At 43.0% G+C, this 27,673-nt stretch overlaps 1 protein-coding gene across 6 annotated transcripts in view; it reads right to left on the bottom strand.

Annotated features, from left to right (window-relative positions):
* Positions 1 to 27,673, bottom strand: part of TUBGCP2 (tubulin gamma complex component 2) — a 1,139,845-nt gene that overhangs the window by 187,267 nt on the left and 924,905 nt on the right. For all 6 annotated transcript variants that reach the window (XM_073573858.1, XM_073573862.1, XM_073573860.1 and 3 more), the window contains one exon: positions 10,550 to 10,693. In XM_073573858.1, coding sequence (XP_073429959.1) covers positions 10,550 to 10,693 — 144 coding nt within the window. The remainder of the gene's footprint in view (positions 1 to 10,549; positions 10,694 to 27,673) is intronic.

Raw genomic sequence — 27,673 nt, 5'->3', positions numbered from 1 at the left:
TGCTTCCAGCACCTTGTTGAATCTCTGCCACGAAGAATTGAGGCAGTTCTGAAGGCAAAAGGGGGTCCAACCCGTTACTAGCATGGTGTACCTAATAAAGTGGCCAGTGAGTGTATATATAACATATATCAAGCTATGTATAGAAGTCTTAGAAGTCTATTATCTATATCTATTTAGAATGTAACTATCATTTATATATCTATATATCTATCCATTCCAGGACCAACTTAAATAGTTTAAAGTAAGACATTTTTGTAAACGACATTTCTAGTGAAGATTTTTGGGCTATTAGGTAGCAATTGTCCTTGAAGTGGTGTATCCACCACTTTGACCCTAACGTTGCTGCGTTGCTTTACTCGGGAGAATGCAACATACAATTGTCCATGGGCAAATACAGGTTCGGGCAAAAAAATGCCAACTCGATTGAGGGTCTGTCCTTGGGATTTGTTAATGGTCATAGCAAAAGCAGGTTTCAGAGGAAACTGTCGACGTTTTAATTTAAAAGGTAACCCAGTTTCTGAAGGACACAAATCGATGCGTGGAATAAATACAATGTCTCCTTCAGCTGAGCCAGTAATCACTTTAGCCTGTATGATGTTGCGGAGTAAGGCAATGACAACGAGGCGAGTGCCATTGCAGAGACCTTTCTTGGTGTTTAAGTTTCTTAATAGCATCACAATGGTGCCAATTTTAAGTTTTAAGAGATGTGATGGCGTTCCTGATGGTGTCAGAGAGTTTAAAAATTCAACTGGGAGGTTTTCACATTCCTCTGCCTCATCAGAATCGACAGAATCATCGCTTGTATATACAGTATAATCACCACTGATGCGATCCATTACTTTACAGTTCAGAAAATCTACGTCATCATTTTTTGGACATAGTATAGCATGTGATGCAGCAGTGTTGAGGCTTTGTTTGTCATCAACATCAATGCAAATATGGTCTCCAAAGATCTCGGTTACTATAGAGCCAGTGCAAAGCATGTCTGGAGGAATTTCAATGACATCCTCTCCAAGGTTATGTTCATTAGACAGCTCACCATTTCCAAGTTTAAGCAACCAAGTGCTGTATTCAGGATCAGTGGAGCGCATGTTGTTGATTAGCGGTAGTCTGGTAAAATGTTGTCAATGTTCTGAATATTTAATGCAGGAATCTACAATGTCTATTCTTGTTCCATGAGCGATGACGGGAAGACATTGTCTGAAGTCTCCTCCAAGAACAATAACTTTACACCCAAACGGTGTTTTATTTTTTTCAGCAACATTTGTTGTCATGATGTCACGAAGAAGTCTGTCTATCACATTCAATGCATGTTTTTGGACCATAGTGCACTCATCAATAATAAAAAGTTTTGTACTCTGTAAATGTTTTCCTGCATTTGTATCGTTTTTAATCCTGGAAACGGATGTTTCGTTGATCGGAATAGGTATGCCATAGAGAGAGTTGATTGTTCGGCCTCCTTGTATCAAGTTAGATGCTATTCCTGTAGTCGCTGCAGGTGAGACAATTTCTCCTTGTCCTCTTAAATGATGTGTAAGTAGATGGTATAGGTAGTTCTTTCCACTGCCACCAGGTCCGTCGAGAAAAAAGCACTTTGGTGTTAAACTGCTATTTTGTAAAGCTTCAGTAATGACATTGTAGGCAAAAAGTTGCTCCCGATTAAGAGTTTCTTTCATCTCTGCAGCTTTTTTTAACTCATAATCCTTATCATATTGTTTAAGGAGGTGTTTAATATTTTTTGCTGGGCATGGTAAATTGAAATCAGCAAAAGTTTTTCCATGGACTATGAGGATATCGTGGACATCTTTCATAGCATATCCTTCACAATCGATACTCTTCAGTGTCACTGTGGTATGTATGACAGTAGTCTTGTAAAAAATGGTCCTTAAATTCATTCCACAATTCAAGTGGATTACTGGGGGGGCCAAAAATGCAGATATAAGAAAACATGTCTCTAAGTTGGGAAGGCATGTTAAGATGCAAGCATCTCTTAAAGTATGTCTCCAGATGCTATCATCAAATAACACTGGTCAACAGCATTTTTGGTGCCAAAGATATTTCATCGAATTTAGGGTATTTTTGGGGTGCTGATTCTGAATATGTCATCAGTTTTGCCAGATTGGCTCAAGTTTTTGAGATTTTTGGTATCTTATTTATAGCACTTGTTGGTAAATGCGACGCATCATCTCATTAATTTCTTTGGATTAGTACTTGAACTGAGCAGTTCTCAATATAGTTTTGTGTTAATTAGTGTTCTAAAAGTTTGTTCATAGCTTGATTTTTGCACTAACTTTATGTTGTTGTCTGTTTTCCAGTGAAAAACATGAACTCATCATGAAGAAGTTGTCTTAACGATCCAGACTCATTCTGTTACATTTGTGGTGAATATACACTGCCAAAACATAGAAGAAACATAACACACTTCGTAAAAAAAGTGTATTTTGCCTATTTTGGGGTTATGCTTGGGGACCAAGACAAGTTTTGGGCACCACACATAGTGTGCAAAGCATGTATCGAATTATTACGAAAATGGAGCAAAGGACAAAGAAAAAGCTTCAAATTTGGTGTTCCAATGGTGTGGAGAGAGCCAAAAAATCATCATGATGACTGTTATTTCTGTGCAGTGCAAGTGCAAGGATTCAATAAGCATAAGAAACGAAAATGGGAGTAACATGGAATCTGCAAGAAGGCCTGTCCCTCATTGTGAAGATGTGCCTGTACCTGTGTTTACCATAAATAACAGTCATCATGATGATTTTTTGGCTCTCTCCACACCATTGGAACACCAAATTTGAAGCTTTTTCTTTGTCCTTTGCTCCATTTTCGTAATAATTCGATACATGCTTTGCACACTATGTGTGGTGCCCAAAACTTGTCTTGGTCCCCAAGCATAACCCCAAAATAGGCAAAATACACTTTTTTTACGAAGTGTGTTATGTTTCTTCTATGTTTTGGCAGTGTATATTCACCACAAATGTAACAGAATGAGTCTGGATCGTTAAGACAACTTCTTCATGATGAGTTCATGCTTTTCACTGGAAAACAGACAACAACATAAAGTTAGTGCAAAAATCAAGCTATGAACAAACTTTTAGAACACTAATTAACACAAAACTATATTGAGAACTGCTCAGTTCAAGTACTAATCCAAAGAAATTAATGAGATGATGCGTCGCATTTACCAACAAGTGCTATAAATAAGATACCAAAAATCTCAAAAACTTGAGCCAATCTGGCAAAACTGATGACATATTCAGAATCAGCACCCCAAAAATACCCCAAATTCATTAAAATATTTTGGACACCAGAAAAAAATTTTTTTTTCGTTGACCTGTGTAATAATCTGAGTGCTAACGCAGCATCCTTAAAGGTTTCATGCATAATTCCACTGACGGTTTTAATGCTGTCAAAACTGGTAGCAGCTTTTACATGCAGTAACAACAAACGTAAATAATAGCGTTCTTGGTCTTTCACACTAACAGTATAGATTCTTCCAATAACTGTGAGACCCCCTCGTTTTCTTTGTTCCCATGTGCCTTGTTTCCAAACGTAGTGTTCTGGAATTTCGCGGTAGAAATAGTTATGTGCATTGTGGTCGATCTTATTAAGGTTGAAATACGCCATAAGTGTAGAATTGGAATTGAGCTTTTGATGGATGTTGTCTGCAGAGTCACTCTCATGAAAATAGAGTGGTTGAGAATTAGGCAGATGTACGGCTAGGCGAATGATGGCATGAGATTGTTTATGCATAGGAAAAGCAAATATCCGCCATGCAGCCTCAGGTGCACTAACATATCTGGTATCCGTAAATTGGTGTGTTTCATCATGTTGGATGTTATTTTGGGAAATTTCAAGGTTGGCTTTGTCATGTCCTTTGTAAACGTATTTAAATAAATATTTTACACTGTGAATGGAAGCACATATTTCTACATTAATATGGCACTTGTATTTGGTGAGTAAAAATGGGTTATATGGAACTACCCATGAATTGTCAATCATCTTAGAATGGTGTTCATATGTTTTGCCAATGGGTCTGCGGTAAGTGGGATAGCCATCCTTTTCTTTGATGGTATATGGTTGGTATTGTTTAGGGAAACCTTTACTACACTTTCCAAGATCCATACAGGGAGAATTAGGATTCTGTTCTCCACAGGGACCATGAATCATGTGTTGAAGAACAATGTTATGGAGCTGAGGGTAGATTGTTTCATCAGGTATTTCAGCCGCGACTATATTGTCTATGTCCGCCTCAGTCCGTAATTTAGACAGGCTGTCAAGAATAATTAAAATATTAGCGTGTGAGAGACCACGCTTCTGAAATTCAATGACATGGACCATTACAGTGACGTTTCCAAATAATCCACTGCTAATTTCTTTTAACAGGGATTCAAGTTTAATTTTAAAGACGCGTGCAACCAAGTCTGTCTTCAACACGCTGCCATGGTTCTAAATGTGTAGTAATCTCACTCCACTTAGGATTACATGTCATGGTGATAAATAGATCTGGTCGACCATACTTCGTAACAATAGCCATAGCATCCTGGTAGCGCTGCTGGATGTTTCTTGGACTGCCTTCAAAAGAAGATGGTAAAATGACGGTTTTCCCAATAGGGATGCCCTTTTGAACCGATTTTTTGAGTAGATGTTCTTGAAGGAGGCAGTAATCCTCCACTTTTAAATCTTTTTGGTGGTTGCGGATGTAATGTAGGCGATTAGCTTCGATTTTGACATAAGCATCTACTAAATATTGCTGTGTTAGCTTACCACCATTGAGGAGTGGATTAAAGTAATTTGTGACAGATAACATATAGCAATAGTACTGAAGTTGTGTGATCCTCCTAGGACTTTTGCCTTGTTGTTTGAGTCCATCATGCCATCCTTGGTCTCCATAAGGGAAAAATATTGAATAGATGAGGGCATCGAAATTGCTATGGAGAATGCTAATTTGTTGTGTTTTTGGAGCTAAAGGGTTGTGGGGATCAGGTTTTAAATGAATTAATATGTCTCTATTGAAAGGTGGCTCACCATTGTCATTTTGAAACACGACTGCTACTTCACTGACAGTGGGATTATTGTAGCGTCGAGGGTCTTGAGTACGATCTTGTTTAATAGCCACAGTGATGTTTGGCATGACAGTTCCGTTTTGTAGAGATTTAACTTTTTCTTGTTCTTCCACATCACGTAACATTTGATAAGCTTCCACAAAAGGATTAATAGTTTGGATTTGAAGGGCAATAATGTTCATCAATGTAGGATGACATTTTTGATTTTCTTTACATCGTAAGCGTTGTTCGTTTGCGGTAGCGGTATCGAGAATGTAAAGTTGGGCAAATGTGCGTTGTTGGTCATCTGAGGGATGTAGTGTTCCAGTTCTATGATAGATCTGGCCATGTATGCGGAAACAGTATGGGCCATATCCAGGAGGTGGTGAAATATGTGCACCCATGGAGGCAAAAGCAAAGGAACTGTTAATACTTTGAATATTATCCATGAAATTTTTGCTAAATTCACTTTGCCCTTTCAGCAAACGTGTAAAGACATCAGGATATTGTAGTATGGGTACATGGACTTTACCCTTCTGACAGCAGAGCGTAAAGTTATTATCAGAAGGTATCTCTGCTACAAAATGCAAAGCTTGGTAATGCTCACATACATGGGTCATGTCACCACAGCTGTGTTCGGTAATACTATTTTCATCATTAGTGAAAATGTGAGGTTGTAGTAGACGTGCATGTCCAACCGATGGGGTGCGCCTAGTTTTGAGACCAACGTATATTTGTCTTGGTTGCACTTTCTGCGGGCTAACTGCAGCTTGTATGTGAAGACACTGCGTCGGTATTGACTAATGGTGGTATTGATAGGGCAGAAACAGATTGCTGATTAGTTATGTCAGTGAACGGCATATAGGATGAAGTGTGGTAGTAACTTGTTCCACATGCTGATGTGGAAGCATCCTGCTGTGAGTCTACTAATGATGAGGAAGAAGCCGTCTGTTGTTGGTGGTGATGGCGTGCAGAGGCTTCTTCAGCCAATGTAATGGATTTAAAGTTAGGGGATTCGTGTGTGAGACGACGGCGTTTATAAGCCTTAATCTTGTCAAGTCGATGCTGTTTTTCCTCAGGAGTCTCATTAGCATGGCGTTGTTTTTGACGTAGTGCTAAAGCAGCTTTCCTTTCACTTGCATTACCATACTGTGCGTCGGTATTGACCAATGGTGGTATTGATAGGGCAGAAACAGATTGCTGATTAGTTATGTCAGTGAACGAAATATAAGATGAAGTGTGGTAGTAATTTGTTCCACATGCTGATGTGGAAGCATCCTGTTGTGAGTCTAATAATAATGATGAGGAAGAAGCCGTCTGTCGTCGGCGGTGACGGCGTGCAGAGGCTTCTTCAGCCAATCTAATGGATTTAGAGTTAGGGGATTCGTGTGTGAGGCGACGGCGTTTATAAGCCTTAATCTTGTCAAGGCGATGGTGTTTTTCCTCAGGAGTCTCATTAGCACGGCTGTTATGATTGAGTCACCGTAGGAGGCAAAAATAGAAATGCTAGCTAAGTCCAGAAAACCAGAGAGGTTGGCAGCTATCGGATTGCAGACCCCTGAACCTATCAACACAACTAGCAGTAGCCGTGGGGGGCTCCTACGATGCCCTAGGCCCATCGATCACAGCCGGAGGACTACATAGCCTAAAGACAGAAAGGGAAATCTAAACTGCCCCAGAGCAGACCCCAAAGCAAAAGGCAGCCCCCACATATAATGACTGAGAAGCAAGAATAAAGAACGAAACACAGACAGAAAGATAGACTGAGCAAAGATGGGGCCCAAACTAACTTAGATAGGAAAGGACAGGAAGGCTGCTGTCTGCAATCCGTGAAAAACCCTATGAAAATAAGAGCCAACTAACTGACAGTAAAAAAGGCCCTGAAGACGCTAGGCTTCAAAAAAGGCTGTCAGTACTCAGGAATATTCTGAAGACAGAGCAACAGGCAAAAGGAGACTCTGCTCACCCCGGCAGGGAATGGCAGAATCCAGAAAAGCAGGGAAAACAAAACACTAATGCAAAAAGGCAAAGCAGAAATCTTAGCTTTAGATGAGCAGGAATCAGACTGGTTTCCTAGAAGTCCACAGAGAAATCACCCGCAGGGAAAAAGGGCGTCGGCAGCCTTATATCCAGTCAGTAACTCCACTCAGCCAGTCATCATGATCAAACCCAGGTGTTTGACAATCAGGCTCACTACCTTTCTCTACCAGAAGAGGGAGTTCCTCGGGCCTCAGTAGTGAAGGGGAAAATGAACTCACAACACACGGCGTTGTTTTTGTCGTAGTGCTAAAGCTGCTTTCCTTTCACTGGCATTGGCATACTTTTTGTTATGACTCATGTTGGCACAGGTAAAGGAGTCTATTTGGCAGTTATCTGGTAGTGAAGAAGGCGTCCTGGAGTATTGTAGTGTAAACAGATACTAATTGGCCCTGTAATTGCCCAGCAGTAATTATGAAGTGGTAGCGGCAAATTGGCCCTGTAATTAGACACCGGCAGTGAACAGGCAGAGGAGCAAGGCAGCAGTAGTTATGGTGGTAGAGGCAAATTGGCCCTGTAATTAGACACCGGCAGTGAACAGGCAGAGGAGCAAGGCAGCAGTAGTTATGGTGGTAGAGGCAAATTGGAGCAAGCCAACACGTCCGCAAAGCAAGTCGGCATGAGGTAAATGACGCAATTCCGCGGATCCAAGATGGCGTCGGCGAAATCTCGCGAGATTTCGCCGACGCCATTTTAGATCCCGACATCACCCACGCCGGCGACATGTTCTTGCAGCGACGCCATCTTGAGTATCGTCCTCTTGCCATGTTAACCCTCAACACACACCTCCTCAACACACACTCCTCTCACCATCTACACTCACGTCCCCCCCTCTTTCACTCCACATACGACCCTTTCTCTCACTCCATCTCTCATACTCACGCCATCATCTCCGCTGCTCCACGATCCCCGACATCTTCCGCCGGCGCCATCCTGGATCCAGACATCGTCCATGCCGGCGACATGTTTTTGCGGCAACGCCATCTTGAGTATCGTGAAATCCCGCGATACTCAAGATGGCATCGCCGAAAGAACATGTCGCCGGCGTGGACGACGTCGGGATCCAAAATGGCGTCGGCGAAATCTCGTGAGTTTTCGCCGATGCCATTTTGGATCCCGACGTCGTCCTCGCCGGCGACATGTTCTTGCGGCGACGCCATCTTGAGTATCGCGGGATTACGCTGATCCAAAATGGCGTCGCCGCAAGAACATGTCGCCGGCGTGGATGCCGTCGGGATCCAGGAAGGCGCCGGCGGAAGATGATGTCGGGGATCGTGGATCAGCGGCGATGACGGCGTGAGTATGTGAGACTGAGTGAGAGAAGGGGTCGTATGTGGAGTGAAAGAGTGAGTGGACGTGAGTGGAGATGGTGAAAGGTGAGAGGAGTGTGTGTTGAGGAGTGTGTGTGCTGAGGAGTGGTGTGTTGAGGGTTAACATGGAAAGAGGTGTGCGGTGACGTCACCGGTTACAACAGGACGGAAGTTGTTACAACCGGAAGCTGCTTAGGGCATTTATTATTATAGATATATATATATATATATGTGTGTGTGTATGTGTCACTGACATCTATATATATGTGTTCTATGTGTATATATTTTTTCTATTCTAACCTGTCAATCTGCGATTTTACTGTACGCGGCACATGAATTGCTGGCTTTTATTCTATCTTTTGCCGAATGTTACCGACTTCTTCTGTTTTTAAGAAAAATGCTCGTGTTACCAATCACAAATCTGAATGTACCATATTTGTGCAGAATTTATGTTTGGCGATCATTTTCCGAACATATTCACTTCTCATGACACAGCTAGATAGATTTCTTGATGGGTCTTGTTTCCAAAATGGGGTAATTTGTGGGGGTTTTCCACTATTTAAGCACATCAGGGACTCTCCAAACGCGACAAGACACTATCAGACCATTCCATCATAGTTTGCATTCCAAAACATCGTTTCTTTTCTGAGCCTTGTCTTGTACCCAAACAGTAGTATACCCCCACATATGGGGTATCAGCATACTCAGGAGAAATAGCACAACAAATTTTGGGTTCCATTTTCTCCTGTTACCTTGTGAAAATTAAAAATTTGGGGCCAAAATACCATTTTTGTGGGAAAATTGTGATTTTTTTTTTTATTTTCACGACTCTACATTAGAAACTTCAGTGAAAACCGGGGGGTTCAAGGTGCTCACCACACATATAGATACATTCTTTGAGTGGTCTAGTTTCCAAAATGGTGTTACTTGTGGGGTTTTCCACTGTTTAGGCACAACAGGGGCTTTCCAAACATGACATGGCATCCGCTAATTATTCCAGCAAATTATGCATTCAAAAAGTCAAATGGCATTTCTTCCCTTCCGAGCCCTGGTTGTGCCCCAACAGTAGTTTTCCCCCAAATATGGGGTTTCAGCTTGCTCAGGAGAAACTGCACAAAAAATTTTTAGGTTTATTTTTTTTCTGTTACCATGGTAAAAATAAAAAAAATTGGATCCAAATTAAAATTTTTGTGAAAAAAAGCTAAATGTTAATTTTTTTCGTTCCACGTTCCAAAAATTCATATGAAGCACCTGAAGAATTAATAAAGTTCTTGAACGTGGTTTTGAGAATTTAGATGGGTTTTATTTTTAAAATGGTGTCACTTTTGGATATTTTTGTCATGTAGATCCCTCAAAGTCATTCCAGATGTTATGTGGTCTGTAAAAAAATAGTTTTGTAATTTTAAAAAAAATGAAAAATTGTTGGTCAACTTTTAACCCTTATAATTTCCTAACAAAAAAAATTGTGCTAATGTTAAGTACACATATGGGAAATGTTATTTATGATCTATTTTGTGCAACATAACTGATTTAAGGGCATAAAAATAAAAAAATTAAAATTGCAATGGGAAAAGATTGTCAATTCTAGATTTGCCATGCTGAGAGACCACAATTACAAAACTGAATGTCATCAATTCAAAGGGTACTTCAACAAAGTATTAGCTAAAGGGTTTGGATATTTATACAACTAAATTATTTTACCTATTTTCATTTTGCACACAAAAAGATTTCAGCTTGTTTGATCAATTGAATTGTACAGATTTTGGGTGATATTAAACGTAAAAAAAGTTAAAAAAATGACTTTTGTATTTATTTTGCATGTCAAAAACCTATCAAAAAAATAAAAGAACAAAGATGAATGGCTCAATCAAAACACACCAATGAGCAGGTAGAAATACCACTGTTATTATATTGCTTACAATATTATAACAGTGGTCTTCGCACTTTTACACTTTATGGTATACACATTTTTGTTGGACTATTTTGGCATTAAAAGTTATATTTTGTACTATAGTGTTATACCTTAAATCTTTTTAATTGGGTCTAATGACCTAACTTTTCTATATGTCAAAAACCTGGCATTTTAACAGGGGTGTATAGACTCGAATCGAATCACTAAATACACACAAGCACACAGTTTGAAAGATATGCAATACTTACCTGCATGTAGTTGGTGAACATAACACACACTGACATAAGCTTTGAGAAGATCCTAAGAAGCTCTGGATTGGTAAGCATGCAATCCTTTAAACAGTTGTCAAGGAAACTTGTGTGGTGACTAAGTACATCATCTATGTTAGAAACCTGAGAGAGAAAAAACAAACAAAAAACATTAAAGAGATTATACCATGATTACTGAAGAGGTAACAAGTGAGTGTGAAGACACAGCATTGTATCTTAATTAACCAGATGACTTTTTAGCAAGCCAGATAGAATAAACTGTTATCTATATGTGGACTTTTGAATTTAAGTGTTTATTTCTGGTTGGTCAAGAAGACAGACTTTTGCTTGTGTAAGCCTGTAATATTGACTTGTAAGTTTGCATTTGATTTAACATTGTGCTCTTATACTTGATGACTAGTGATATGATTACTGATATGCTAATTATACATTGTCTAGGCCAAATAGTTTGTTGACTTATAAAACAGAGGAAAATCTATGCAAATAGATTACACAATCAAACAATGTGAATTCGTCCTCACCATTCTTAACCCCTTCCCGACATAGGGTGTACATTTACGCAAATGCGGGACTCCCTCCCTTTGATGTGGTCTCCGGCGGTGAGCCCACATCTTTCCCAGCACATATTAGCTGGTTTGAACAGCTAACATGTGCCCAAAAGAGCCGCGGATGGAATAGCGGAATTTAAGGCGAGCTTCCAGCCATCAACCCGGAAAACCGCCCATCGGTGACCCCGTCACATGATCGCGGGTCACAGATCAGTTGGCATGACAACCAGAAGACTTTTGGAGACCTCTATGGCTGTCACTGTTGGATTGCTATGAGTGCCACCCGGTGACTGGCACTCATAGCAAGTAAGCAAATCTGCTACATACAGGTTATCTGATCATCGCCTGTATGTAGCATAGCCGATCGGGTTATGGCAGCTTCTAGTCTCCCATGCCAAAAGTGTAAAAAAAAAAAAAAGTTTTTAAAACTATAGAAAAAAATAAAAGTTCAAATGACCCCCCCTTCGCCCCATTCTAAATAATAAAAAAACACACATACAAATATTTGATATCGCCACCTTCAAAATTGTCTGATCTATCAATAAAAAAAGGATTAACCTGATCGCTAAATGGCATAGCAATAAAAACAGTAAAAACACCAGAGTTACCTTTTTTTGGTTGCTGCATCATTGCATTAAAATGCAATAACTGGCGACCAAAAGACCAAAGACCATAAAAACGTCAGCTCTGCATGCAAAACATAAGCCTCATCCAACCCGAGATCACAAAAAATGGAAACGCTACGGGTATTGCAAAATGGCACAATTTTCTTAATATATACAGTATATATTTTTAACAAAGTTTGATATTTTTTTTGCCACTTAGATAAAAAAGAACCTATACATCGTTTGGTGTTTATGAACTCATAATGACCTGGAGAATCATAATGGCAGGTCAGTTTTAGCATTTAGTGAACATGGTGAAAAACAACCCAGAAAAACAAGTGTGGGATTGCACTTTTCTTGCAACTTCACCGCACTTGGAATTTTTCCCCGTTTTCGAGTACACAATATGGTAAAACCAATGGTGTCGTTCAAAATTACAACTCATCTTGCAAAAAACAAGTTATCACATGGCCATTTTGACCAAAAAATAAAAAAGTTATACCTCTGGGAAGAAGGGGAGCAAAAAATGCAAAACCAAAAATACCTCTGGTCGTTAGGAGTTTAAAATTATCAGTGATGCTGGAATGAAGGACACCTGTTAAAATAAAAAGGGGTGATATGTCCCAATGAGACAGAGAGAGATGCAGAGGTTCAGCCAAGACATCCAGAGAGTGTTAACAGGACTGCTGCCAATACACCATGGCTCCATCATAAGGGACACAGATTAAATAATCTACAGCAGGGTTCTCCAACTCTAGTCCCCTCAAGGCCCACCAACAGGTCATGTTTCCAGGATTTCCATAGAATTGCCCAGGTGATAATTGCATCACCTGTACAATACAAGGGAAATCCTGAAAACATGACCTGTTGGTGGGCCTTGAGGACTGGAGTTGGGGAACCCTGTTCTACAGAATGTCAATCTAGGGGACTTCGGCCCCAGTTGGAAGAATACAGATCTGATCCATTGACCATCGCTAAACCATGGATATACAGTATTTGGAAGAAGCCAGGATTGGGACCTGCCAGTCGCCTAGCTCCATGGAGATGTTCGGAGAAGCCAGGTTGTGACCCTCAGGTCAACTTGCCTTGTACCTCAATGGACTTTCATCTTCCTATGCTTGTCGCTAACTCCTCTCTGTGTGCGTGCCACAGGTGGGGTAGCCGACCCTGGAAGCTCGGAAGTAACAGCTGCTTTTATCCCAGCAAGTCAGCGTAAGGGTGAGACTCTGTAATGTGTACCCTATTGGAGTATTTTGCTGGCACTGTTTTGTTTTTCAATAAAGCATTTCCACCTTGTTTTACCCTCACTCTGTGTTGTTCGAGAAGAGTTATGCCTAATATCACGTGGACCTGTCCTGTGTGATGCGACCCGCAGGCCGGTAACTAAAACAACAAGACGCGGCACGTGATACTGTCTTGTGTGACACGGCCCGCAGGCCGGTAACTAAAACAAGACAAAGGGAAACAGTTACAACGGTGGGCCCTGCGATAGGGAAAGGGGACGTGGATACCTCCTGCACTCCCCTGAGTCAGTGTCCCTAACGCTCCTAACGTTCACTATGTCGGTTCCGCAACGGGCGCTGATCAGGAACCTGTCGCCCTAGCACACCCTACACCTATCCCTTGCTAGGGAGCTGGGTGGCGCAGGCACTGGCCCCACCGCTGTACTAATACATACTAAGGAAAAACACAAACAGGGAAACACTTAGCTTTACTCTGTTGCACTTGCTCCTGGCAACAGAGTCCACCACCAGAATGCAGCTCTCCCCCTGAATCGCTGCCACCAAGCTCTGTCAGAGCTACAAGGAAATCCCCTATGACTCCTTCCACACCAGGGCTAAGACAGTGCTGCAAGGAACGCTCTCCAGCTCCTTCCACCACCAAGGATGGTTGAAATGAACACTATCACCAACACTTATTGCAACACCTGTGACTCTTTTATAGCAGAGCCAGCAATCACACTTGCATTATAATCATGTGCACTTAACTAAAGAAACAAGAGTGCAATGACGCTCACCACCACCGGGGGCAAACTTAGAACAAACGACACCAGTGTGCAAAAATCCTAATGGCCACCGGGGGGCAAAAACCAAACCTAAGCACAGCTTAGGAAAAAAAAAAAAAAGGTTACCTGTGCTCTTTATCAGTCCTGATCCAGCATGGATCATGACACCTATGTTAAAAGGACAGCGGGCGTTTGGCGGCACAACCCTGGTCCATGCGCTTTCTGCTAGCGGACCGGGCGCTCACCAACCCCCCAGAGGTATAATACCATTTTTTTTAGTTTTTGCATGCTTCAATAGTCTTATGGGAGACTAAAAGCTGCACTACTTCGATCGTCTTTTATACGCAGGCGATGATCAGATCGCCTGTATGTGGCAGAAATGCTCACTTGCTATGAGCACCAACCACTGGGCGGCACTCATAGCAATCGGGCAATGACAAAAAGAGATCTTTGTCAGACCTCTGGTTGTCATGCCAACCCATTGGTGATCCATGATCATGCAATAGGGTCACCGATGGGTGGTATAAGGGATGTACTTCGGGTAAGCGTGAGTTAAATGCCGCTGTCAGAGATTGACAGCGGCATTTAGCAAGTTAACTGCCGTGGGTGGATCACGATTCCATCCACGGCTGTTGGAGGCACATGTCACCTGTATAGATCAGCTGACATGTGCCTGGAAAGGTGCAAGCTCAGCGCCGGAGCCTGCACCAAATGGGGAGTACGACGTGGGTGTACTATTATGCCTACTGTTATGATTGGGTTACAGAGGAGGAAAACAAAACCAAACTAAGTCACAGAAAACCAGAGAGGTTGGTAACTAAGCGGATTGCAGACCCCTGATCCTAACCACAACAACTAGAAGTAGCCGTGGAGCATACCTACGATGATTCTAGATGCCTCGTCACAGCCGGAGGACTAAATAAGCCTAAAGCAAGAAAAGGGGAAATCTAAACTGCCCCAGAGCAGACCCCAAAGGAATAGACAGCCCCCACACATGTATTGACGGTGAAACAAGATGAAAACACAAACACAGGTAGGAAACTAGGCTGAGCAAATGATGGGGCCCACACTAACTAGAAAAGACAGGAAAGGAAAGATACTGTCTGCAGTCACGCAAAAAAACCCTGCAAAAATGTCCAACACTTCTGATAGCAAAAAAAACCCTGAAGTCACTAGACTTCACCCACTATATCAGCACTCTGGCATATTCTGAGAACAGAGCAAAAAGAGGCCAATCTAATAAGGGACAAAAAGCAAACTGGCACATTCAGTGAAATAAGAATGGAAATTCAGCACAGCCCCAGCTGGGGCTGGCTAAGCATACAAAAACTGAATAGACCAAACCAAATCAAGTGTGAACAATAGCAGAGAACACTTAGCTTGAGAAGGCAGGAACTGAACTGGAAACTAGATCAGGAGGCAGGAAAAAATCACCAGCATGGGAAAAGGGAGTCGGCTGTCTTAAATCCAGTCTGAGACTCCAGATGTCCAATCCTCGTCCTCATTATCAGGTGGCAGGTCTCTGTTAATTAGATCAGCTTCATTACCTCCTGCCACCAGCAGAGGGAGACCGGAAATAGAACTCACGACTCCTCTGTCAACACAACCAGCTCCTTCACCAGAAACCAGAGGCAGACCAGAAAATGAGTTCACAACAGCCTACCAGCGGAATGGGGACCCCTTCACTTTCATTACCAGGCTAAATTTTACAATTCTGACTAGTGTCACTTTAGGTGTTAATAACACGAATGCTTCAATGGATCCCACTGATTCTGATTGGAAATTTGAAGAACATATTAAAAATTTCACAATTTTTTAACTTTTAATTCTTATGCCCTTAAACCAGAAAGTTATGTCACACAAGATAGTTAATTATCGTATATACTCGAGTATAAGCCAACCCGAGTATAAGCCGAGGTACCTAATTTTGCCATGAAAATCTGAGTCAACTTACTGACTTGAGTATAAGCTGGGTATGCATTGTTGCCTCATCCCTATCCTGGTATGCATGGCTCCCCCGTCCCTATCCTTCTATGCATAGCTCCTCCAGTATACAGAGTAGTATATAGAGTATATACAGAGGGTTATACACATTATACAGCTGATTCCACCGTACAGTATATACAGTATACAGAGCAGTGTATAGATCACATACTCCTGTATGGAGGGTTATACACAGCATACAGCTGATTCTACCGCACAGTATATTCAGTATACAGAGTAGTATATAGATCACATACTCCTGTAAACAGAGGGTTATACACAGTCTACCATGGATTACTTGCTCCTGCACACCGCTGGTTACCCCGCACAGTATATAGAGGGATAACCCTCTATATACTGTGCGTGGTAACCAGCGGTGTGCAGGAGCAAGTACACTGCTGGTTACTCTGCGCAGCTCCCGCACGAGCCCTGGGTCTCCTTTTACCGGACGAGCAGGAGATGAGGATGATGGTGAAGGCCAGCTTTGTGGTGGCCCCCATGGCTGCGGATAGATCCACACAAACCGTGGTAGTGCCGACTACAGGAGGAGGGCGGGAGGCAGCGGCACCGGTCACCAGTCGGAGGGCAGAGTGAGAAGCAGCAACCGGGAGAGCAGGGCCCCCATGTCCCAGGGGTGGCGGGGAGAAGGCAAACCCTACTCTCCGGAGCAGGAGGACTGGCTGTGGGTGCGCTGACACATGGTTACCAGAAATAGAATCGAAATATTCTTACATGCATCTACACATCATGAGTGTACTAACATGATAGCTAATACACAAAAAGCCAATGGGAATGGAAAAATAAGTGAAAGAAGGCAGAGAAAAGGTAAAAGCACAACAGTATGTAATAAAAGTGCCTTTATTAGATGTGGCAAAAAATTATACATATAAAAAATACATAAATACAGTATAAATCCATGAATCACACAAAAATAATAAAAAACAACACAGCCGCCAACCATAATATATAAATATATAGAGCTCAATATAACGCCACTAAAAATACTGTATAAATACCAAAAAATATCCCTTTATAGTGGCATAAATATATAATATATGAGCAGTAAATAAAAAAATAAAAAAAGATACAAAATAAATGTATGCTACCATGTAATACTTATAATGTGCCCTAAAGAATAATGTATCCACAGTATGATTCAATAAATTAAATATGGCATGGTAAAAATGAAGTCAATGCTTAACCATTGGCCAAACAACATCGATCAGGGACACAGCATAGCACACAAAGCACTGGACCACATATAGTTAATGAAACACAGGGCACAAATAATTAACTATACCTGAGGAGGATGGCGGTGTGGAGAGAATGTGCCCCCAAAATGGGGGGGGGGGGTAAAAAGGAGTGCCGTAGACATAACTCATCCTACAGAATCAAATCAACCAAACAAAAAGCTAAATCACATTATAACCAGGCAAACAACCCTCAGGGATACCAAAATCAGGTTAGAAAGACCATGCAAAATGGAGAACATACAAAATTATTAATGCTTGTTGTATTTGATGAAAAAATATATGAATAGGACAGATGTATAAAAGTCCTCAAAGTTGCTTGTAGAAGGCCGGTAAAGAGGAGATCCTCATTTAGGCCGATAGGTGAAAGGCTCAGTGATCATAAATCTATTTGAATACAAAAAGGGTAGGGGAACAAGAGGCGCAATAGTGCCCTATCACTAGTGACACTACGATGTGAGTGGTGTAATGCAGTTCCACTCACCTATTCCAGTTGTGTGACCCACAACTGGCTTGAAGACATAACACAGTATCAGCTGCTGCAGGACCTCCACCGACCACTCCAAAGTGGAAAAACTGCCAGAGAATATGGGAAGCAAGATGTGCCACAGTCCGCGCTGCTGAATCCACAAAATCACCTGGGATGCAAGATGTAGTAACAAAGTACTTCTTTATTCCTTCCTACGCGTTTCGGCGCCCTTCCTGGCACCTTCCTCAGGGATATTCCTGAGGAAGGTGCCAGGAAGGGCGCCGAAACGCGTAGGAAGGAATAAAGAAGTACTTTGTTACTACATCTTGCATCCCAGGTGATTTTGTGGATTCAGCAGCGCGCACTGTGGCACATCTTGCTTCCCATATTCTCTGGCATAAATCTATTTGGACTCACAACTCAACAGTTTGGGGGTAATGTTTCCTCCTCTAATATTCAAATATACACTCTCCAAGCCCAGGACTTTCAGTCTCTTAGTGTTGCTCCCATGGACATCCAAGAAGTATGAGGCTACTGAAGAGACCGTTTTGCCCTTCTCACAATCTTTCTTTGCAGTAGAAATATTTGACAAGTGCTGTTGAACTCTTCTCAGTTCTTGAGTGGTTTGGACCACATATAGTTTAGGGCAACTACAAATGAGTAGAAATCCAAATCCAAAGGAAAAAAGAGGGGGTCTCCAGCACCAAAATTAGTGAAAAAAAGATAAAACTCACATTAGGAAGGTTTTAAAATCATATTAACCCTTTTGCACCAGAGCCTATTTTTGCCTTTGTGACCAGGCCAATTTTATCAATTCTGACCAGTGTCACTTTATGAGGTCGTAACTCTAGAACGCTTCAACGGATCCTGCTGATTCTGACACTGTTTTCTCGCGACATATTGTACTTCATGATAGTGGTAACATTTCTTTCATATAACTTGCGTTTATTTGTGAAAAAACAGACATTTGGCAAAAATGTAGAAAATTTTGCAATTTCCCAACTTTGCAAAATTTCCAACTGAATTTTTATGCCCTTAAATCAGCGAGATGTGGCACACAAAAAGCTTAATAAGTAACATTTCCCACATGTTTACTTTAGGCTGGTTTCACATTTGCGCTTTTGTGCGCAGCGCATCGTGCGCACCCGTGCGCATGCGCACTGCGCACCTATGTTTAACATGACGTGCGCATGTTTTTGCGCACACTTGCGTTTTCGTGCGCATGCGTTTTTTTGTCTTTTGCGCCAGGTGCGCCAGACGCAACATGTTGGATTTTTTGGTGCGCCCTGTCTCGGCAAAAAAACGCATGCGCACGCTTGCGCACGGAATGCGCAAAAACAACACATTGAAGTCTATGGTAACGCATGCGTGCGCATGGTCTTGCGCACGGTTGCGTTTTTTTACGCATGCGTTTTTGAGTGAAACAAGTCTAGAATGTTCTCTAGACAATGGAAAAAACGTCACACTTAAAAACGCATGCGCATAAAAAACGCCAACGCATGCAAAAAACGCATGTAAAACGCAAACAACGCTGCGTTTTTTTTACACATCAGCGTGCGCATGACGTTAAAAAAACGCGCGTTTGTTTTGCGTTTTTCTTTGCGTTTTTTATGCGCCCGATGCGCTGCGCAAAAAAACGCTAATGTGAAACTAGCCTTACATCAGCACAATTTTGGAACCAAATTTTTTTTTTGTTAGGAAGTTATAAGGGTTAAAAGTTGACCAACGATTTCTCATTTTTACAACAAAATTTAAAAAAACATTTTTTTAGGGACCACCTCACATTTGAAGTGAGTTTGGGGGGCCTATAAGACAGAAAATACCCAAAAGTGACACCATTCTAAAAACTGCACCCCTCAAGGTACTCAAAACCACATTCAAGAAGTTTATTAACCCTTCAGGTGCTTCACATGAATGAATGGAATGTGGAGGGAAAAAAGAAACATTTCCTTTTCTTTCACAAAAATTTTCCTTTAGACCTTTTTTTTTTTTTTACTTTCACAAGGGTAACAGGAGAAAACGGACTATACATTTTGCTTTGCAATTTCTCCTGAGCATGCCGATACCCCATATGTGGGAGAATACTACCGTTTGGGTGCACGGCAGGGCTTGAAAGGGAAGGAGCGCCATTTGACTTTTGGAAAGCAAAATTGGCTGGAATCGATATTGGACGCCATGTTGCGTTTGGAGAGCCCCTGACATGCCTAAACAGTGGAAACCCCAACAAGTGACCCCATTTTGGAAACTAGACCCCTTAGGGAACTTATCTAGATGTGTATTGAGCTCCTTGAACCCACAGGTGCATCACAGAAATTTGTAACACAGAGCCGTGGAAATAAAAAAAAGCAACATTTTTCACAAATAAATCGTTTTAGCTTCATATTTTGCATTTTCATAAGGGTAACAGGAGAAATTGCTCCATACAATTTGTTGAGCAATTTCTCCTGAGCACGCCGACCCTATATGTGGGACAATACTACTGTTTGGGCGTACGGCAGGGCTTGAAAGGGAAGGAGCACCATTTGACTTTTGGAATGCAAAATTGGCTGGAATCGACAGCGGAAGTCATGTTGCATTGGGAAAGCCCCTGATGTGCCTAATCAGAGATTTACACAGAAACCTTGGTGTAAGCGCTCAGCGCAGAGCGCAGGATAAATGTGTGCCAAGCCTTACTGCGATCTTTGGGAGGCAGAATGAAAAAACCAATAGTCTGTGTAGAAGTAGTTTTTTATTTATCTTTTATGCCGTTCCTTGTGCGGTATTAGTGATTAGGTGACTTTATTCTTCGAGTCGGTGCGATTACAGCGATACTAGATTTATACCGGGTTTTTATGTTTGGCTGCTGTCACACAATAAAAAATGCTTTTTATTGCGAGAAATAGTTTTTGCCTCACCACATTTTGAGAGCTATAATTTTTCCATATTTTGGCCCACAGAGTCATGTGATGGCTTGTTTTTTGCGGAATCAGCTGACGTTTTTATTGGTACCATTTTCGGGCACATGAAAATTTTTGATCGCTTTCTATTCTGATTTTTGGGAGACAGAATGATCAAACGCCAGGAATTCTGGAAATTTTCTTTTTTTTATTTAATGACGTTCTGTGGGTAGTAAAATTAATAAGGCAGCTTTATTCTTCAGGTCAGTACGATTGCAGTGATACCACATTTATATATTTTTTTTACGTTTTGCTGTTTTTGCACAATAAAAACTATTTTATAGAAAAAATAATTGTTTTTGCATCGTTTTATTCTGAAAGCTATAACATTTTTATTTTTCCGCTGTTGGAGCTGGATGGCGGCTTGTTTTTTGCGGGACAAGATGACATTTTCATTGCTACCATTTTTATTTTGATATGACTTTTTGATCACGTTGTATTCTACTTTTTGTGTGGCGACATGATGAAAAAGCAAAGGTTTTTCCTCCTTTTTTTTTTTTTTTATGAAGTGCACTGAAGGCGTGAACTAGTGTGACCATTTTATAGGTTGGCTCCTTCCGGACACGGCGATACCAAATATGTGTACTTTTTTTGTTTTTAAAAATATATATATGTATTTATTGGTTTAATATTTTTTCTTTTTTTTATTTATTTAGTGATTTTTTTTCAATAGTTTAAAAACATTTTTTTTTTTTACTATTTTACTTAGTCCCTGTATGAGACTTCAATTTTCATTTGTCAGATCACTGGTCTCTTACAATGCAATACACATGTATTGCATTGCAAGAGACCTGTCAGTGCTGCAGAGGGAGATCGCTTGTTAGACTCAGCTGCAGGCTGAACCTAACAAGCCACCGTACCTGACAGAGCCAGAGGACATCACGTGACCTCCGGCTGCCAGGCAACGCTGATCTGACTGCGGGGGGCGTCAGAAAGGTAAAAATAGCAGGGGTCTCCTCCTGCTATCTTCTAAATGCTGCGATCGCGGCATCTAGAAGATAGCAAAGGGTTAACACCATTAGGACCTGATCTAATCAGGTCCCGATGATGTCACCTGTCAGAGCAACGGCTTTGCACAGGAATCGCAGCGCTTGCAGGCTCCTGGGGGTCCTGAGAGCTGCGAGACCACCCACCGTAGTCAAACCTCGGTGCTGCACAAAGCCCAGTTAGCGCCGACGTTTAACTACTGTGGGCGGTCAAGAAGCGGTTAATAAGCCACCATGACAGGCAAGGCTACCTTACGCGTTTCAGACAGATATTACATGTCCTTATCTTTTTTTCACTAATTTTGGTGCTGGAGAACCCCTCTTTTTTCCTTTGGATTTGGATTTATAGCACCAGTTGAACCGCACTGGACATCTTCTGGCATCAGACCTATTATGGACTATATGGACAATGATGTACGGTAGGCTGAATATTTTTTTCCTCTTTTTTTTGCTAAAAATGAGTAGGTATACCAAATTTCTTGACCTGCAATTAAAATAACAATTAGGCCTAATTGGTGCAGGTAAAGTATTAACACCAAAGCCATCTTGAGCAATCAATTGGCACACATTACATCCTCCACACCAGTAGGTCACAAATTTTGGTGCCCCTGCCTTTACTGACTTTGGGGCGTTGGTAGTGGCTGTGGCACAACCGATCATTTAAATTTCGTGCTCTCCTCACCACTGCTCTAGGAGATGGAGAGATGTAGGAGGACAACCTGGGTGCACTTAATGAGATACCCCAGTTTTTACAGAGAATCTTGTAAACATCTGACCATTGATTATGATAGGTCGTGATTAGAGCTAAAGATCTTTTAGAATCACAAACCTGTATTTTAAGGACATCAGGTCACTCCATCACATTAGCATGTTGGAACACCTTGGATTACCACCTTCACAGGGTAGTTCCTATTAGTGAACCTAGTGATTAGATCCTTGGCAAAAAAATCGAAAACCCACAGAACTACATTTTCTACGGAGCCTTAGAAACTGACCTTTCGGGATTCCATTCTTCAAATGTTGTGGGTGAAAGCTGTCATAGTGAAGGAGGCTATTTGTTGCAGTAGCCTTTTTATAGAGACAAGAGATAATCCTTTCCCCCTGGTTCAAAAGATTGATATGTAAGAACTCAATTGAGGTGTCTGAAACAGTGGAAGTTAAGTTGATGTTAAAGGAATTACAATTGAGATCCTCAATGAATTCTACGCATTCTTCCAGGGAGCCAGTCTGTTATGAATGGGTCACCGAGGAGAAGAGCAGGTCCAGGCTGAGCCACAGAAAACCAGAGAGGTTGGTACCTAAGCAGACTGCAGACCCCTCATCCTATCCACACAACTAGTAGTAGCCGTGGAGCGTACCTACGATGATCATAGATGCCTTGGCACAGCTGGAGAGCTAACTAAGCCTAAAGCAAGAAAGGGGAAATCTAAACTGCCCCAGAGCAGACCCCAAAGGAATAGATAGCCCCCAAACATATATTGTTGGGGAGACAAGATGAAAACACAAACACAGGCAGAAAAATAGGCTGAGCAAATGATGGGGCCCAAACTGACAGGACAGGAAAGGAAAGACACTGTCTGCAATCATGCAAAAAACCCTGCAAAAAGTCCAACACGTCTGATGCCAAAACACTGAAGTCACACGACTTCGCCCCCAACTATATCAGCACCCTGGTATATTCTGAAAGCAGAGCAAAAAGAGACCAGTCTAACGGGATAAAACAAACTGGCACAAGCAGTAACATATGGGTGGTGATTCAGCACAGCCCCAGCTGGAGCTGGCTGACCTGCACCAAGAAGAGATAGACAAAACCAAATCAAATGCAAACAGAATAGCAAATAAACCAATTAGCTGAAAATGCAGGGACAGAGCTGGAGAAATCAGACCTCAGGGGAAACAGGAAGCAAATCACCAGCAGGGATAGAGGGAGTCGGCTGTCTTAAATCCCAATTTGAAACCCCAGATCTCCAATCGGTATCATCATTATCAGGTGGCAAGCCTCTGTCAATCAGATCAGCTCCATTACCTCCAGTAACCACCAGAGGGAGCCCAGAAAGAGAACTCGCAACCCCTCGTGGATCTGACCAGCTCCACTACCTTCAGTAATAACCAGAGGGAGGACAGAAAGCGAATTCACAACAGTACCCCCCCTTGAGGAGGGGTCACCGAACCCTCATCCACACCACCAGGCAGATCAGGATGGGCCCGGTGAAAAGCACGAACCAATCTTTCGGCATGAATGTCAGAAGCAGAGACCAAAGAATTATCCTCCTGGCCATAACTCTTCCATTTGACCAAGTACTGGAGTCTCCGTCTAGCCAAACGAGAATCCAATATTTTCTCTACCTCATACTGCAAATTGCCTTTAACCAATACAGGGTCAGGAGGTGCCGCCATAGGAACTACAGGCTCCACAAACCTCTTCAACAAAGATTTATGAAACATGTTATGGGTCTTAAACGTAACTGGAAGAGCCAATAGGAAAGAAACGGGATTAAGGATCTCCAAAATCTTATAAGGTCCAATGAATCTTGGCTTGAATTTTGGAGGCGCAACCTTCATAGGAATATTCTTTGAAGACAATCAAACCATATCACCCACTTTAAACCGGGGACCAATGATCCTATGCCGGTTGGAAAACCGTTGGGCTTTTTCCTAAGAGTGGGACAACTTATCCACCACTTGGTCCCAAATCTGCTGCATTCCCTCTAAAATGAAATGCAGAGGAGAAAGATAACTGAATTCCCAGTTTGGAACAAAAAGCTCTCCAAAATCTGGAAACAAACTGGACTCCTCTGTCCGACACAATGTTTTCAGGAATCCTGTGCAACCGAACCACCTGTTGTAAAAACAAGGGCACCAACTCAGAAGAAGATGGCAACTTTGGGAGTGGTACAAGATGGACCATCTTAGAAAATCTATCACAAATCACTCAGGTAACAGTCATTTTCTGAGAGACAGGAAGATCGGAAATAAAATCCATTGAGATATGGGTCCATGGCCTCTTGGGCACCGGCAGGGGCATCAACAACTCACTAGAATGAGAACAGGGCTTGGACCGAGAACAAGTCCCACAGGACTGCACACAATTCCTGACATCATGCGATAAGGCAGGCCACCAAAAAGACCGACTCACCAAATCTCTGGTACCAAAAATACCTGGATGACCAGCCAACGCAGAGCAATGAATTTCAGACATTACTCTTTTCCTCCACTGGTCAGGGACATACAATTTTCCCATAGAGCAACGTTCAAGCTTGTCCTCCTGAAATTCCTCCAGGGCATGTCTCAAATCAGGTGAAATAGCAGAAAGATCTACAACCTCATTTAGAATGGTAGTAGGCTCGGTCACATCAAAAGAATCCGCAATGAAACTGCTAGAAAGGGCGTCCGCCTTAACATTCTCAGTGCCTGGAAGAAAAGAGACCACAAAATTAAAACGCGTGAAAAACAAGGCCCACCTAGCCTGTCTAGGATTCAAGCGTTTGGCTGATTCAAGATAAATCAAATTCTTGTGTTCGGTGAGGACCACAACTTGATGTCTAGCTCCATCCAACCAATGTCTCCACTCTTCAAATGCCCATTTCATGGACAACAATTCCCAATTCCCCACGTCATAGTTGCATTCAGATGGGGAGAATTTTCGACAAAAGAAGGTACATGGATTCATCTTAGAAGTCACCGGATCTTTTTGGGACAGAGATTAGATATTAGAAAAAACTTTTTGACAGTTAGAGTGACCAATGAGTAGAATAGGCTGCCACGAGAGGTGGTGAGTTCTCCTTCAATAGAAGTCTTCAAACAGAGGCTGGACAGATATCTGTCTGGGATGATCTAGCGAATCCTGCTTTGAGCAGGGGGTTGGACCAGATGGCCCAGGAGGTCCCTTCCAACTCTACGATTCTATGATTCCATGATCAAAAACTTATCCACAAAGTCCCGGAAAATATCGTTCATAAAAGATTGGAAGACAGAAGGGGCATTAGTGAGCCCAAAGGCATCACCAGGTACTCAAAATGTCCCTCCGGAGTATTAAACGCCGTCTTCCATTCATCCCCGTGTTTGATGTGAATAAGATTATACGCCCCCCTGAGGTCAAGCTTGGTAAGCCAAAAGGCACTTTTAACTCTGGAAAATAAATCAGAAATCAGGGGTAACGTGTACTGATATTTAACAGTGATTTTGTTAAGGGAACGATAGTCAATACATGGCCTTAACCCCTTTACCCCCAAGGGTGGTTTGCACGTTCATGACCGGGCCAATTTTTCAATTTTTACAATTCTGACCACTGTCTCTTTAGGCCAGTTTCACACATTAGTTTTTTGCTTCAGTTAAAATCCGCTAAAATGGCGGACAACGGATCCGTTCTTGGACTGATGACAACATTTGTCACGGGACCGTTATTTTAACGGATCCGTCGAACAAAGAATTTTAAAGGAACCACTGCCCGGGGGGGGGGGGAGAGGGAGGGAGAGGGAGGGAGAGGGAGAGAGAGTGTGTTATGGTCCTGGCTGCTGCGCGCTCCTCTGTCATGGTCCCGGCGCGTCCCTGGGTCCGGGCGCGTCCCCACACCCAGCTTCCGGGTTCCCCGGCGTTGGGCACCTGCGCACTGTGGAGACCCTGGCGCTCTGCCTCCTGGGAGTGATGACGCTGTGGCGCCGCCCCCAACATGGCGGCATCCACCGGCTATTTAGGATTGGTGTATAGTCATGTAAGGTGCCTGACTGTCGACTTCGGTGACGCTGTCTCCTGCAGCTTTCACTGTGTCCCAGGCCGTGCTTCTTGTCTGCGCCTCCAGCGCTATTTCTGTGTCTGCCACTGTCTCGTTTGTCTGCTTTGTCGCTATTGTCTCCTGTGTCTGCTGCTGTCTCTTCTGCCTGCCCTTTCCGCTGTTGTCTCCTGTGTCCGCCTCTGTTCGCTTGCCTCCTGCCGTGTCTCCTTGTCTGTGCCTTATCCATTGTCCCTCTCTATTGCAGCCTCCCGCCTGTGCCATCCTGAGTCTGCCTCGCATCCCCCCTCCACTGTTCCAGGTCCATCTCTGCATTTGCCCAGATTACCTGTGTATCCTCTCCAGGCTTACCCCAGTCGCCCCTTTGGTTCCGGCCGTCACGGTTCTACCCTCCGTGGGCCTGCCCCTAACACTCCCTGTATAGGGGGAGGCCTCACCTGGGCCGCTCGCCCTCGGGTGCTCTGGAGCCGTGACCCAGAGGGTCCACTTCTGGGTTGTTCCTCATTGCCCCTGTAACAGCAACCGTAACAGTACAGTCAGGCCATGGACTCCGCTGGAGCCTCGGCTGCGCAAAAAGAATTAATTTTCCTTCGGGAGAATCAGACGAGCATCATGTCCTTTATGAAAACCATGGACTCGCGACTGTCCACCCTCCAATCTTCTGATCCTTGTAACGCTGCCCAGTTGGCGGGCTTACAACAAGAATTAGCTCAGCAGCGTGATACTCAGACCCATATGCTTAGTTACATGGCGTCTGTGGATGCCCGATTACTTTCCCTGCAGTCGGCCGCCTCTGCCTCCTCCCCGGCTCCAGTTTCTCACCCACCTCCGCGGTTAGCCAAGCCACCTCGGTATAATGGTGATGCTAAATTATGCCGGGCTTTTTTAAACTAGTGCCGTCTCCATTTTGAACTGCTGCCCCAGCAGTATCCAACAGACCGGGCCAAAGTGGCCTTCATCATCTCCCATTTGGAGGGGGACGCCTTGGCTTGGGTCAATCCCCTCTGGGAGCGTGATGACCCTGCGGTCACCCAGCTATCCGTATTTTTGGACACTTTTCAGCGAGTTTTTGACGAACCAGGCTGTCTTGCCTCCACCACTGAGGCACTGTTCAACCTTTGCCAGGGTTCTCAGACTGTGGGCCAGTACGCCATACAGTTTAGGACCTTGTCCTCTGATTTAGGCTGGAATAACGAGGCACTGGTGGGTGCCTTTTGGCGAGGCCTCTCAGGTCGTGTTAAGGACGAGCTGGCTGGTCGTGACACCCCAACAGCTCTGGAAGATCTAATTTCCCTGGCCACCCGGATTGATCTCCGGTTCCAGGAACGAGTGTGGGAGAGAAGGGTTTCCAGTCTTATATCTTCTGTTCGCAGACCGCCCAGTCCCCGACCGAGGACCTCCGCTCCTGCTTCTATACCTGAACCCATGCAGGTGGACCGCCTTAAGCTCTCGGACCAGCGTCGTAGAGAGAGAAGTCTCCAGGGCCTTTGTTTCTATTGCGGCAGCAACTACCACCTACTCCGATTTTGTCCTGAGCATCCGGAAAACTTCTCCGCCTAGGCCAGGTAAGAGAGGCCTCCCTAGGCATATGT

This window comes from Dendrobates tinctorius, unplaced genomic scaffold (assembly GCF_039654945.1).
Source record: "Dendrobates tinctorius isolate UK_male_01 unplaced genomic scaffold, ASM3965494v1 ptg000037l, whole genome shotgun sequence".
Classification (NCBI taxonomy): Eukaryota; Metazoa; Chordata; class Amphibia; order Anura; family Dendrobatidae; genus Dendrobates; species Dendrobates tinctorius.
This window is presented reverse-complemented; position numbering and strand designations above follow the sequence as displayed.